The following is a 13,322-nucleotide window of genomic DNA, read 5'->3' as shown; positions in this document are numbered from 1 at the left end:
GAAGCCTAAGGCCTATACTTCTGTCATTCCACTTTACATTTCAAGTTACTTGCACATTACTTTTAAAACTAGTAGAAAATGTATTAAAAAATCCTCTGTTGAATGAAAGTTAATGTACGTTAAATATCTAAACTTTTTCTTGTAACCGTCTTTATGTGGCTCTTCTGAGATTAAAAAAAAAAAAAAATTGGTAAAAGTGGCTGTCCAGGCAAAAAAAATACGGATGGGGCTGGGCTACAGCTAGAGACTAACCCCTGGTCTAGAGACTAACCCCTGGTCAGTACAGACATTCTTTGTATAAAACAACAGTCAAGACTGGAGGCAATAAATAATTTATTTCATCACAGAGCATTAAGCGTGTCAGGATTTGTTCAGGAACTCCTATTAATGCCAGGTTGTGGGGTTGTGTTCAGGAACTCCTATTAATGCTAGGTTCTTGTGTTCAGGAACTCTTGTTGTTGATCAGTTTTGCTCAGTGCCAAGATCTGAAGTTGCCCATCCCATCCCTGTCGATTGGGTCTCTTCCATGCTACATAGTGACAAATTTCATGACCAGTGCCCCTATGGTAACTATGACAACAAAGGGGATAGGTGGTGTGGCCGCTGCAAGGAAACCATGACAACAGTATTAGAACAGTGAAACCAGGACAACAGTCTTAGACAATCTTAAGGACTCTTGAGCATTCAAAACAACTAATGACTGTGTTGATGGGTAACCGAGTAAGTGTGTGTGTGTGTCTGAGTCTCTCAAGCTCCTCTGGGCTAATTTCGCCGTCCCAATTGTTTGAATTTGCTACGTCCCCGCCCCTATTTCGGGGAAAGCAGACCACTTAGAAACCTATTATATGGGCTACATCAACGGTAGACCACTTGGAAACCCATTATTATGGGCTACATCAACGGTAGGCGCCCATTACACTTCTATTTTTAGCTCTTTCCAGTTTACTAACAGGAGTGTCACAAACAAAGCCACAATCGAGCTGCTCGTGGGTTTGGCAAGCTTCACTTTACATGTTACATACACATTCACAAACATAAGTCATACCTTAAGGCGAGACACTACAGGTGAATAGGGTAACAATTTTAAATAATAGACATCACCATGAAACTTCCTCAGTTGATTACTTACACAAGTATGAACAAAAAATGTATTACAAGTTTTTGAAATTCAAATGTTTAATTATGCATATTAGGTATTATCTCATTAAATATGTGCAAATTTGCATATATTTTCGGTAGATAGATCTGAACATATGATAAAGCCAGGTACAAAATGATTTTTTCATTTTGTTTGCATACAAGATGAAAATAAAACTAGACTGCATTTCCGGCGGGAACTGCGAAAGTGTGCTTGCCCTGGTCCGGTCACCAATGTGAGCAGACAGTGGCATACGCTATGCTGAACCTGGCTTGATCCAGGCATTCTAACAGTGCCTTTCAGTGTTGGAGCAGTGGCAATATCTCAAAAGCTCTAGGAGAGTGCTATTCAACTTTTGGCTTGCGGGTTGAATGCAGTTCGTTGGATTTGACCTTTGGCCTGCCTTCGAATTTAGCTTCTATGACTGAGATCAAATCAATAAAATAAAATGACAGCAGTGATTGGCTGCAAAAATAAATAATGTCACGCGTCTTGCGCCTCTCAAACTGGGCTATCAGGTAACCTACAGTGGGTCCCAGTTAAGTTTGGACGGGTTCCTTCATGAATCACGCACCCCATTTTCTCAGCAGAAATGGCACAAACTGCAGTTGACACAAACAACCACAAGGTGTCACTTGGGTGTTCTGCCACTACTATTTTTGATGCGACTTGACTTAACTGCTTCCATGACGCAGTGAGCCATTACCAAACATATATGATAATACAATAGCGTGAGTTTATATATCTTATACCCTATTTGTCACGGTTACTTATAGATTTGATAATGTAACGATAAGCACATGAGACTTTCAGCGGGGGCACGGGAACTTAAATTGATCACGGTAGTTTAAGCTTACACTTAAACAGACAAAACATTTTAATATGAAAATGTAGATGCAATTGTTGTAAAATGGTTCAGCTCCTTTAAGAAAGCCCAGTGCGTAGGGATGGAGAGAGAGAAAGCGAGATGGGATGTGTGTTAGAACTTAGATGCGTGTGGAAAACCGCAGCATGCGAAATTTCACTTAAATTGCAACCGCGATGGTTGAAATGGGATTTCTTTGCTCCAGCCAAGTGGCCTAACAGCCCGACCTTATTAATATGACTTTATAATGTAAATGTATCCTATTGTATGAATATGTATGTGACAAACTCCCTGTATGTATATAGTTCTGTTCTTAATGTGTGTTGTTCCCCACTTCCCCTTTCCCTGGAAAAACAATAAAATATAAATAAAAAAAAAAATAAAAAATTGCAACCGCAACATGCCTGCTTGCCGACATTCAAACGACAACGAAAAAGATATCAAAGCAACAAGAGGGTTGAGTCTGAATGACACGGAGTTCAGACTCATATTGCTCCTCATAACCATCTATAAAAAAAGTGTTTTTTCTTTTCTTTTTGAGCACGTCCGAATCCCAGGACATAACGCACTGGACCTTATAATAGGCTCGAGATATAATTCCAAAGGGGGCAGATAGGGGCCTACTGCACTTAAAACTTAAAAAGATTGAACGAAGCTTCCCGAAATTTGAAATTGCGATCAGTGACTGGCATCGGGTGAACAAAGCTTTTCAATGTTGAACAGGCTATTAAAAACTATTTGCGCACCTCAATGTCACAGGAGAGATGGGCTCTCCCTTCTAAGAATTGAAAAAGACGTTATGCTACCTGCAAACTGGCCTATGATTTCATTGCTGAGTTTGCGGCAAAGCAAGACAATGTTTTTTTTCCTGAGTCAGGATATGGCGAGTCAGTGTCATTTATTTGTCCAATGTTAGCCTACAGACCAGTTTCCATAGTGCACATCTTATCAACAGTTTGAATGTCGTGTGTGTTTCTGCTCATTGACAAATACCGTTCAGCACAATGATTCATGCCCAATTAATTTCCCCTGTTAAAGTGTTCACCTTTGTTACACTATTTGGTTTCGTGATGTAGCCTATGATAAACACCATGGGCAAATATGTGACTCAGCTAATGTTATAGGCTATACAATTTCCCCTCTTAAAGACAAGCTGTTGTAGCTTATTAGACTAGGCTACTATTAAAATGCACCGACAGTAGCCTTGGCTATGTGTAAAGCGAGGAAAAAGTTAAAATACGCGATAAACCCGGGAAAAGTTGACAGGTTTGTTTCGGTCCCGGTGATTATTTGTGAAATTGTGTAAACGACAACCTTTTCAAGGCATTTCAAGGAAGGAGTCGTAGCATGCAAGCTCCCAAATTGACCCAATAGCCTACAGAAGGCATCAATAGCCTAAATTGTTGGGACTGGGGAGGGTCATGCGTTTTTTCTCAATCACTTTGGAGGGTCATAGAAAAATTTCTTGCTGGCGAGGGAGGGTCACGTCTTTTTTGACTAGCGCTACCAAAACTCCTCCGGTAGCCCCTTAAATAAATAACGAACAGTCCCTAATTGATTATAGCCTGTAGGCCTACACCAGCAATTGTTGAACATTTACCTGTACAGGACATTGACAGTAGCCCAGCCTAACAAGCAGATGTTGCAAAAGACATCAAAAGACGCAATTAATCAGAAATAAATAATGTAATCTGCATCGCTTTATTTAACAAACTGCAAGCAACAAGAGGGTTGAGTTCGCTGTGAGGCCAAACCCAAGAGCAGAGCCTATCTGTTAAGGCACTCGATAGGCTATAACGAGCTGTGTGCGCCTGGAAAGACAATAGAAGATGCTTTCTGAATAGCACAGCGAAGACGGCTCTGGTCATCCCATACCCTCCCCCCACTTCCTGTAGCCTACCATTATGACTTGTTGCTGTTTTGGGACATTAAGCTTTTTCACGTTAAGCCCCCCTCCCCCACCCCTTCTTTCACAAGCAGTGGGGGAGCGCGGGGCACAAAGTAACACTTTTTGGTAGACAAAGGAGGGTTCTCCGCGCTTCTGTCGTTTGGCCACAATCCGGTGCAACCAGGCCAGGACAGATATTTTAGAGAGAAGGAGAGACGCCGGTGCAGCTCAGATGTCTTCTTAATTTTCTTTATTCTTTAGTAAAAGGTGCAGAACATTATTAAACTTTGACTAACGTTTCGATGTGTCGATGTTTTTGACTAACCAACATCGAAACGTTAGTCAAAGTTTAATAATGTTCTGCACCTTTTACTAAAGAATAAAGAAAATTAAGAAGACATCTGAGCTGCACTGGCGTCTCTCCTTCTGTCTAACACTTTTTGGCTTTGGCTAAATATTTCTAAAATCATTTGAGTTTCACTAGTCACATGTTTTAATAAGCAACACTTGTTATTGAACTAATAACAGACGTGTGTCGAAAATTGACTTGATTTTCCATACGGAGAAATAACATATGCAGAGTCTAACCAAGGTCAATCTTGCCAAAAAAGCCCTCAAACCTGAAAACACATGAGGCAAAAGTGCAAAACATCACAAAACTAACTAAACTAACACGCGCATATTTTTGTATTGCAATCATTGTAGCCTACAGTTGTAACATCGCGTAACAGTCGTTTTACTCCCCGTATGCGCTCATTATAAAGAACGTTTAACGTGTCCCAAAAACAGCTATCAATTAATCACCAAATGTCTTAAACAAGTATTGCCAGGAGCAACACCTTGCAAAAAATGATAACAATAGGCCTAGGCCTTTATATGGCTCTGCTTCTGCCTAGATTCAAACTCAGAACTGCCTGAAAGTTGCAGACCTGTTCTGGAAATACGTGCATTAACCCACTCGACCGTCAAATAAAACGCTGTTAGGACTGTAACCTACACTGGTTGCTGTGGCACAGTCTTGAGTGACCGAATTCGTTTTCCTTTGTCATATGAATGCTGTCATTTTGTTAACATTACTGTTAAGGAGATGCTGTAGGCAAAGGCTATATTTCAACCTCGTTAGTTATGGTTATGGTTATGGTTATGGTTATGGATTTAGCAGACGCCTTTGTCCAAAGCGACATATAAATACAAAACAACATAATAATATTTAAAAATGAACAGGGAACAGATTAAAATCTAGGTCAAATATAGTAAGGAGAATAGTTGTAGTACACAATAATATCAATTCAATCAATAGCCTAATAAAAAAAGCAATGTAAAAAAGGGGAAAGGCAATAATAAAACAATAATGTCAATTCAATCAATAATATAAAAACAATAACATGCTAAGACTACATTAAGGAGAATATCAATAATAAACAATAATGTCAAATTAATTAACAGCCCAATTAAAATAAAACAACCTTATATAAACCATAACACATAAGCGCTTAAACAACTAAGTATATGTTGAATAGGAATGTCTTTAGACCCCTCTTAAACGACCCAAAACTACCACAGGAACGGAGAGCACTGGGCAGTTCATTCCACCAACATGGAACCACTGAAGAAAAGAGTCTGGAATTAGACCCAGTTTTTATGACTGGTCGACACAACATACGCTCACCAGAAGACCGCAGTGGGCGGTTGGGGATGTAAGGCTTGATTATTGAATTAAAATAACTAGGAGCAGATCTAGTTAGTGTCCTATAGGCCAAAGTGAGAGATTTAAATTTAACTCTGGCTACTATAGGGAGCCAATGGAGAGTAACTAGGAGAGGAGTTACATGTGTCCTCTTTGGCTGATTGAAGACCAGGCGTGCTCCAGCATTTTGAATCAGCTGTAATGATCTTGTTACACAAGCGGGTAAGCCAGCTAATAGTGAATTACAATAGTCCAGCTTAGAGATGACCATGGTCTGAACAAGAAGTTGTGTGGAATCTTGTGTCAGATAAGGTCTGATCTTCCTAATGTTGTAAAGCATAAACCGGCATGATTTTGCAATAGAAGCTATATGCTCAGAGAAGTTAAGTCGGTCATCAATTACAACGCCCAAGTTTCGTGCCGATCTAGTTGGGGTCAGTGAAGTTGAGTCAAGCTGGATGTTAATCTGTTGGGGAATAGCTGTTTTAGCTGGAGTAAAAAAAAAAAAAAAAACTATTCACAAGGTTTCTGGGCAGCATATTTATGTTCTGTTAGCAAGCGAACTTCTCATGACTGCCGACAAAGTAGCCTACTGCCAGCTGACGAAGCTCTCATTTTAAAACATTACTGAGAGACAGGCACTGTACAATCAAGAAATCTTGCCACTGAATCCAAAACTATGTTTAACATTATGTACAAAGCTTATAGGCTACAGTGGACTAGCATGTTGCAGGGGCTGCCTAGAACACAGAGAAACGCACTGAAAACTCGGCCAATCACAGCCCTTGCTGTCGAATGCTCCGTCCGGTTCGACCGTGGAACGCCACAGCGCACTATGCTGCCCCCAAGCGGCTGCAGTTGTACTTACATTTCACCCAGCTGCGTGAATCACCTGCGTGAATCCCAATTCTTAACTGGGACCCACTGTACAGAGGAATTGAAATTATGAAATATGACCAAGGCATTAAAAAGCTGCTTGTTTGTCAGGATACTTTTTCACTGATTTATTTAAAAAAATATGAGCTATGAGTGTGAATGTTATATATTCCATCCCACAAATTATGTTTTACTGGTTTATTTGACAAATAATCTATATGGATTTGCTCTATAAAGACCTTATGTCTGTTTGGGATTGTTTTGTGAGCCTGGGGTTGTTTTGAGAGCCTATTGATGTAGCCTATCTCAGAATAAAGGAATACTTCATATTACTCTAAACCACCGTCTGTAAATCAACTGTATACTACTGTCTACATTGCACTATTTCTTGACCTGTCTCTGTATATTTCATCACCTTTCTATACTTTGCCTCACATTGCAACACAGCTCAGATCTTTGGTTGCTATGAAGGCCAGTCGTTCTAAATGGATGGTTGCTATGGCCAAAGGCCAGTTATATCTCTGCCGTTGTCAAGCGGGCATATCATAGAATTCTGATTAATCTTATCTTATTTGAAACATCTCTATTTTAGCCCACTTCCATACAGTGGATCCCATTAAGAAGTGGCCACTTCATTCGCGCTTACCGTGATTTACACAGCAACGTTATTAAATTAATCTGTCACCATATGCCTATGCCTACGTTTGCAAAAAAAACATTTTAATTTGATTCACATGAAACGTCACATTTAATGTACATGTTGACAATGAGTAGGCTAGTTTTGGTTGTTGGTGGTGTTATTGCATCCCTTAGTTATGCCTACAAAGCAAGTTCCCTCGCGATTGGAAGCTCCTGTAGACCATAGTAGACGCATTTCAAAACATTGCGTTAGGAGTTAGGAGTCCTCGCCACTTCTTTTAAGCTGTCACAGACTTAGGTGCTACTTTTACGGCTAAAGTGCTTCGTAAATTACTGTTAGTAAAAAAAATAGCAGTCCTAAAGTTACAAGTGACGGAGTTACGGGTGCAAGCATTTCATATCAAATGACCATGGCATTACGCTAAACAACATAAATCCCAATTAGCAAAATACATCTCCTCCCTATACTGTAGCTAGCCACACAAGAAATGAATGATACTAAATCTCTGCTTAGCATGCTTCTCCGCTTAGCATTCTAATAACAGAAGGGGCACATTTATGTTGACCACTACAACATGACTCATTATGTCTGTAACGTTAACTGTATAAAACACTTACTTTCATAAAGGACGCACACCATCCAGCACATACAAAAGGAAACCGATATTTTAGGTTCTTGGCCACAAACTCAAAACGTGTCTCTCTGAAGCCCTGTTCTAGAATCTTTGCTCTGAAGGCTGCGTTGCTAGGCAACATCAAATAAACGAAATGAGAGTCTTTTCAAGGTATTAAAAGTGTACATGTGATTACGAATGGATGTGTGTGGTTTGCAATTAGAATAAACAAGAAATAACATTTCCAATAATTTCCCATGATAAATTACATAATATTTGCACCTTCCTTACTTGTAAAGCTCACACCGTATTTAGTATGGTATGGTTAGGGTTAGTAGGTTAGGGTTAGTATGTTTAGGGCTAGTATGGTTAGGGTTATTATGGTATGGTTAGGGTTATTATGGTATGGCAACTGCTCTGCCACCGCATCACCAGTTGTCCAACACATCACTGTTACTAGGGGTCATCCATATGTTCCCAGCCTCCTATGTTCCCCAGATTAACATGGTAGATAATGGGAACATGAAAAAGGGTCCTATGTTCCCTGGGCCCTATATTCCCCAGTTAGAGGGTCCTATGTTCCCTGGGCCCTATATTCCCCAGTTAGAGGGCCCTATGTTCCCTGGGCCCTATATTCCCCAGTTAGAGGGTCCTATGTTCCCAGGGCCCTATATTCCTCTGCTCAATGTGTTTTGAGCAGGAAATTGAACAGATCATGGACCCTGGGAACATAGGCATGTGCTCCCCCTGTTACTACACTGCACATATCTGTACATGTTCATAGGGGCAGCCGTGGCCTACTGGTTAGCGCTTCGGATTTGTAACCGGAGGGTTGCCGGTTCGAACCCAATCGATGCCATTGTTGAGTCTGCTTATCGATGCGATTCCTTATCGATTCCCATATCGATTCCTGTACCATTTGCTGAACACTTAGGCCATCCTTAAAAATATTCTTGTTTGCAGTAACAGCCAAAAAAAAAAAAAATGGGTCGGTAGGTAGGTCAATATTTTTTTTTTCAAGATTCAAAGTAAAAAAAAAAAGTAACATTTTGGTCATGGTGATTACGTAGGTATGAATTTAAACAAATGTGCATATTGTGACGTAACTGACTGGGTCCTCAACCCGTGCCTTCAGGCGCATCATTGCAAACCTCAATCTGTTATGTAGACCAGCCTTTCTCAAACTTCTTTGACCTGAGGCCCAGTCATGGCAGACTTTGGGGTCATAGGGCTCATCTACACGTACCCAACCCCACTCCCCCCCCAATCAAATTGTCATTATCATCATCACAATCATTATTATGCCTATATTGTTATACATGCACTTTCACTTAAATGTTTTGTGACATGCACATCAGAGGACTGCTTTACTAATGTAAGATATAATTTCATTGCTTTTGCATGGTTGCATGATGCTTGCATAAGAAAATAAATACTTCTCAAAACAGCAACAATTATATGGGTGCTATTGTTTTGGGATGTTTCCCTCATGCAAGCATCATACATTGGTAGGAAATGGAGAAAAAAAAAAGTTTTTTTAATGAAGTTTAATTTGAATGCCTAAATGTAAGGATTCAGGAAACACAATACCAGCTTTTTTGGCGAGCAGATAGGCGTAAATCACTGATCTGTTGATCTTTAACAGATAGAAAGAAGGCTACAATAGCTTTTGGCCACGTTATATTCAAATTTGACTATACAATACTCAGTGCTATACAGTGTATTATACAGTCTCTGCTCTGTTTCTATGGAAGTTCCAAAAATCAACGTCGTTCTATTAAGTGTTGTTAAACAATTAAATAGCATTCAACAGGTTGAAGCGGAGCTTTGATACCAACGTTATCGATTAGTTTCCGTTTCTCTCGCGCAGATGCCTGCATTGAATGAACGCTCATACCACCACTTTATTGTATGGCTCCATGTTTAATGACATCGATAGCAGAAACGTTTGTTTTCTTATTTTGTCGGTCCGCGGTATCTTGATCAACTGCGCAGCAAATTATCAGACGAAGCACCGGGCCTAATTTCACTCCACGACTTCGCGGACCAGCAGTCTCCACCCTGCGGACCCATATTTTGAGAAATGCTGAATAGATCACAGCCAATTTCAATTCTTCAACAGTCACCGTTAGACTAGAGGGGTAGCCTAGAAATCTAGACGCGCCCCTAGCGGCTAGTCTAGCAACTCTCCGTTGGCTTGTGAGCTCCAGATATCGAAACTTCTCCGGGCCAATGAAATCGTGTATAGAGTCGTTAGGTGGGCTTAACATAATGATTGATGGCAGAGTTGCAACGGTTTGGCTTGAATTCCCTGCTACTTGAAAACAAATAAGATGGATGTTGCTGTTGGCGAACAGTGTGACACGAGTTAAGCTTTTATTAAGTTGGCAAACGTTTGAACTAGCCAACTAGCTCCGCTGGTGGGAAACGCATGGGACTCATAGCGCTGCCACTGTCCTATTGCGTGCAGAGGGAATTTGAAAGACAACTGATTATCCTGCCCCTCGGACTGAGCACTGCGAACGGTGAGTGTCCAGACCCTACATGTTAATGTGGGTCTGGCTCGCCAGGCTACTAGAGGGGAGAAAGGATGGGAAAATATCTGGGCACAGTTCTTCCAGAACTTCGTGCCAAGTAAAAGCGTTGTCGAGATGTTTGTGTGAATTAAACGAAGCGTATAGGCCATAGTGTGACATGCGTAAACCAATGGTGTAGAGATGACGCCACAGGGTTTTATTTAAGAGAGCCTACGTTTGTATGTAGGCAATTTATATTCACAATACTTACGAATAGTATTTTATTTGTATTGGTTGTTTGGAGTAAAAAAAAAAAATCGGTCGGTCTTAACGCAAGTTTACAACCGGCAAGTCGGTCGGACTAAAAGGGGAAAAAAATAAATATTTGGGTCGGTTCTAAATTGACAGGGTCGGTCGGGTTACGGCAAACGAAAATATTTTTAAGGATGGCCTTATAGGATGGCTTTGAGAGGTGTTGGCTTTGAATGTCTAATTTAAAGTGGTTATAGAGAATGAATATCAAGTGTGCAATATCAATACAGAAGTTGAATGCTTTAAAATTTCTAAAAAAGTAAACATTTCTAAAACAAAGCTTTGTATTGGAATCGTTAACACGTGGATGTGTACGATTCCGATGGATCAGAACATTTGGAACCGATTCCTAACCGATACCTGGAACCAAGGGACGGCTGAAGTGCCCTTGAGCAAGGCACCTAACCCCTCACTGCTCCCTGAGCGCCGCTGTTGTTGCAGGCAGCTCACTGCGCCGGGATTAGTGTGTGCTTCACCTCACTGTGTGTTCACTGTGTGCTGAGTGTGTTTCACTAATTCACGGATTGAGATAAATGCAGAGACCAAATTCCCCTCACGGGATCAAAAGATATATATATTATTTTATACTTATACATACAACATGTATATATATTTATACTTATACATGTTGTTCATACACTGATCATACTGCATTTCCATATCTATTGTGGTAAATGTTCATGAAGATCTCATGTGTTGCTAGGCAGAAGCTGAGGGATGATGTCATGCACATGCGCACACGTGACACAGGCCTACTGCAGATTATTGAATCATTTATGTGGCAGCATGAGCTCATCCACCTATATGATTTATTGAATAAACACTGATTGGCTAAAAAGGGTCTGCCATTTCCATAGGGGGCAGACACCCGGCCAGGGTTGGCCATGAGTAAAAACGAGGTGTTTTAACAACATATAAAAACCGACTCCCAAGGGAGCAACTTCAGAATGTGCGCACCTTCTCCCCAAGGCCTGGGTCGTGGAGTCTCCGCTGCAGAGGACATCCATCATTCGCAACTCCTGCCTGGCGACACTTAGTCTCTGTGCATTCAGAGCTGTACCCAGCAGGACTTGTGAATAAAAGGCCACAAGCGGCCACTTCTCATCTCAGACCGTTCTCCGCTGGTTTTTGTTCAGAGTGCTAAATTAGAGGTTAAGGGCCAGTGTTTTTTTCCACAACACTATTCTGCCCTTATAAGATTACTGCTAATACACTGCACACATTTATATTTAATTATGACCGCCGCTAGCGAAGCTAGCGAAGCGGTCATATAGTGATTGTCAAAGTTTTTTTTCCCGTCATCTACTTCCTGAATTTTTGGTCAACGATACCCGGGACACCGGGGCACATGAAATTTGGTGGGTATGTAGCCCCACTAGACTTGCAATATTAACCTGGCATTCTCTGGGGGTACACACATAGGCACGCACATACTATCGGTATCGGCAATTAGAACGGCCGATACATAATTACAAATTCAGTAGGATTAAAGGAAAAACAAATATTCATCATCATCATCATGGCTGCATTTCCAGTATTGGCAATACGTAGTCGTTTGTCCACCAGATGGCGCATCGTTGCAGTGAGACGTAATTTTGTTGGAAGTTAATCTAAAGTGTGTTGGAAAAACAATGGACGCTTCCTACAAGGACAGTGGTTTACCGCAGAGAACATCTAATAAGGAAAGGACGATTTTCACATGAAATGTAATTCCCATTTCTTCTTGAAGCCGAAATAAATCTGAGAATGTTTATCGGCCATGCTTGGTTTTTACTGCAGGTACGTTAATCTTATAATATCAATAGCTATAGGACCTACAATAATGTTACTGTTAGCATTGGTTGAGTGATGGAGGCCAATTTGATTGCATTTGTAGAAAAATATAAATGCGGTTATACCAAGCAAATTGATAGCAGCACTAATTGTATCTTTCGACTGTCATCTCATTTGCTTATGACCATAACCTAGGCTACTAGGAGCTGAGTTAGCCACAACACGTTCGCTACGTGATGGTTTTTTAATTGAAAATATATAGGCTACCTGAAAGATAACCTGTCTATGATGCATCCTAAACACCGGGCTGGGACATTTCTGCTTAAAGTCTCAAAAAGCATCTGAGTCAACGTTCATTCCCAAACACCCACTAGGCTACATCAATCCTCTATTTTCAAAGGTGATTCAAGTAAGGAAGAGCATGGCCCAAAGTAAAGCAACTAGGACTGAAACTACATAAATTCGTCAAAGTGAATAATTTGTGTCAACTCGCCGCAATGTATATTTATTAACGCACCCGTGATGATCTACATCTCCATTTAAACCAGATGTTTTAGAGCGCATGTTGAGAGATGTATCCAGGGCAGGGCTGTACCTACACATATTTGTTGCACGTGCTACAAAAATCATTCTTTGCGATGGATGATTTAGAACCAACGTTACATCGGTAGCCTATGGCTATACCGTGAGACTGAGATGCTTTTTGTTTGTTCGAAGTGCGTGTTTAGGGTGTGAGAGGGGAGTCGATGTGCTTTGATTTCAGTCTGGTAGTTGTAGTCTATGCGATTAAAAAACACGTGTGTGTGAAGTATCCAAACAATGATAACGCTTTCATTATGGCTGCTTTAGCCACAGACCTTGAGCTACTGTACAGTGGGTTGGGTTCCATTTAGAAGTGTCCACTTCATTCGCGCTTTCCGTGATTAACACAGCTGCGTGAAATGTATTACTACTGATATGCAAAACTATTAACTTTTCGCCAAGAGGTGGCAGCTTGATACTGTAAGCCACTGG

At 40.8% G+C, this 13,322-nt stretch overlaps 1 protein-coding gene across 1 annotated transcript in view; it reads right to left on the bottom strand.

Moving 5' to 3' along the window:
• Positions 1-316: 316 nt before the first annotated feature.
• LOC143122188 (ferroxidase HEPHL1-like) overlaps positions 317-13,322 on the bottom strand; it is a 133,983-nt gene continuing 120,977 nt past the window's right edge. The window contains exon 22 of the mRNA XM_076283042.1: positions 317-603. Coding sequence (XP_076139157.1) covers positions 530-603 — 74 coding nt within the window. The 3' untranslated portion in view covers positions 317-529. The remainder of the gene's footprint in view (positions 604-13,322) is intronic.

The sequence above is a fragment of the Alosa pseudoharengus genome, unplaced genomic scaffold (genome assembly GCF_046254945.1).
Source record: "Alosa pseudoharengus isolate Yale_2024_CS ecotype anadromous, Long Island Sound unplaced genomic scaffold, YU_APseudo_1.1 YU_APseudo_1.1_scf_13, whole genome shotgun sequence".
In the NCBI taxonomy this organism is placed as follows: domain Eukaryota; kingdom Metazoa; phylum Chordata; class Actinopteri; order Clupeiformes; family Clupeidae; genus Alosa; species Alosa pseudoharengus.
The sequence above is the reverse complement of the archived record's forward strand: the minus strand, read 5'-3'. Positions and strand labels throughout refer to the sequence as shown.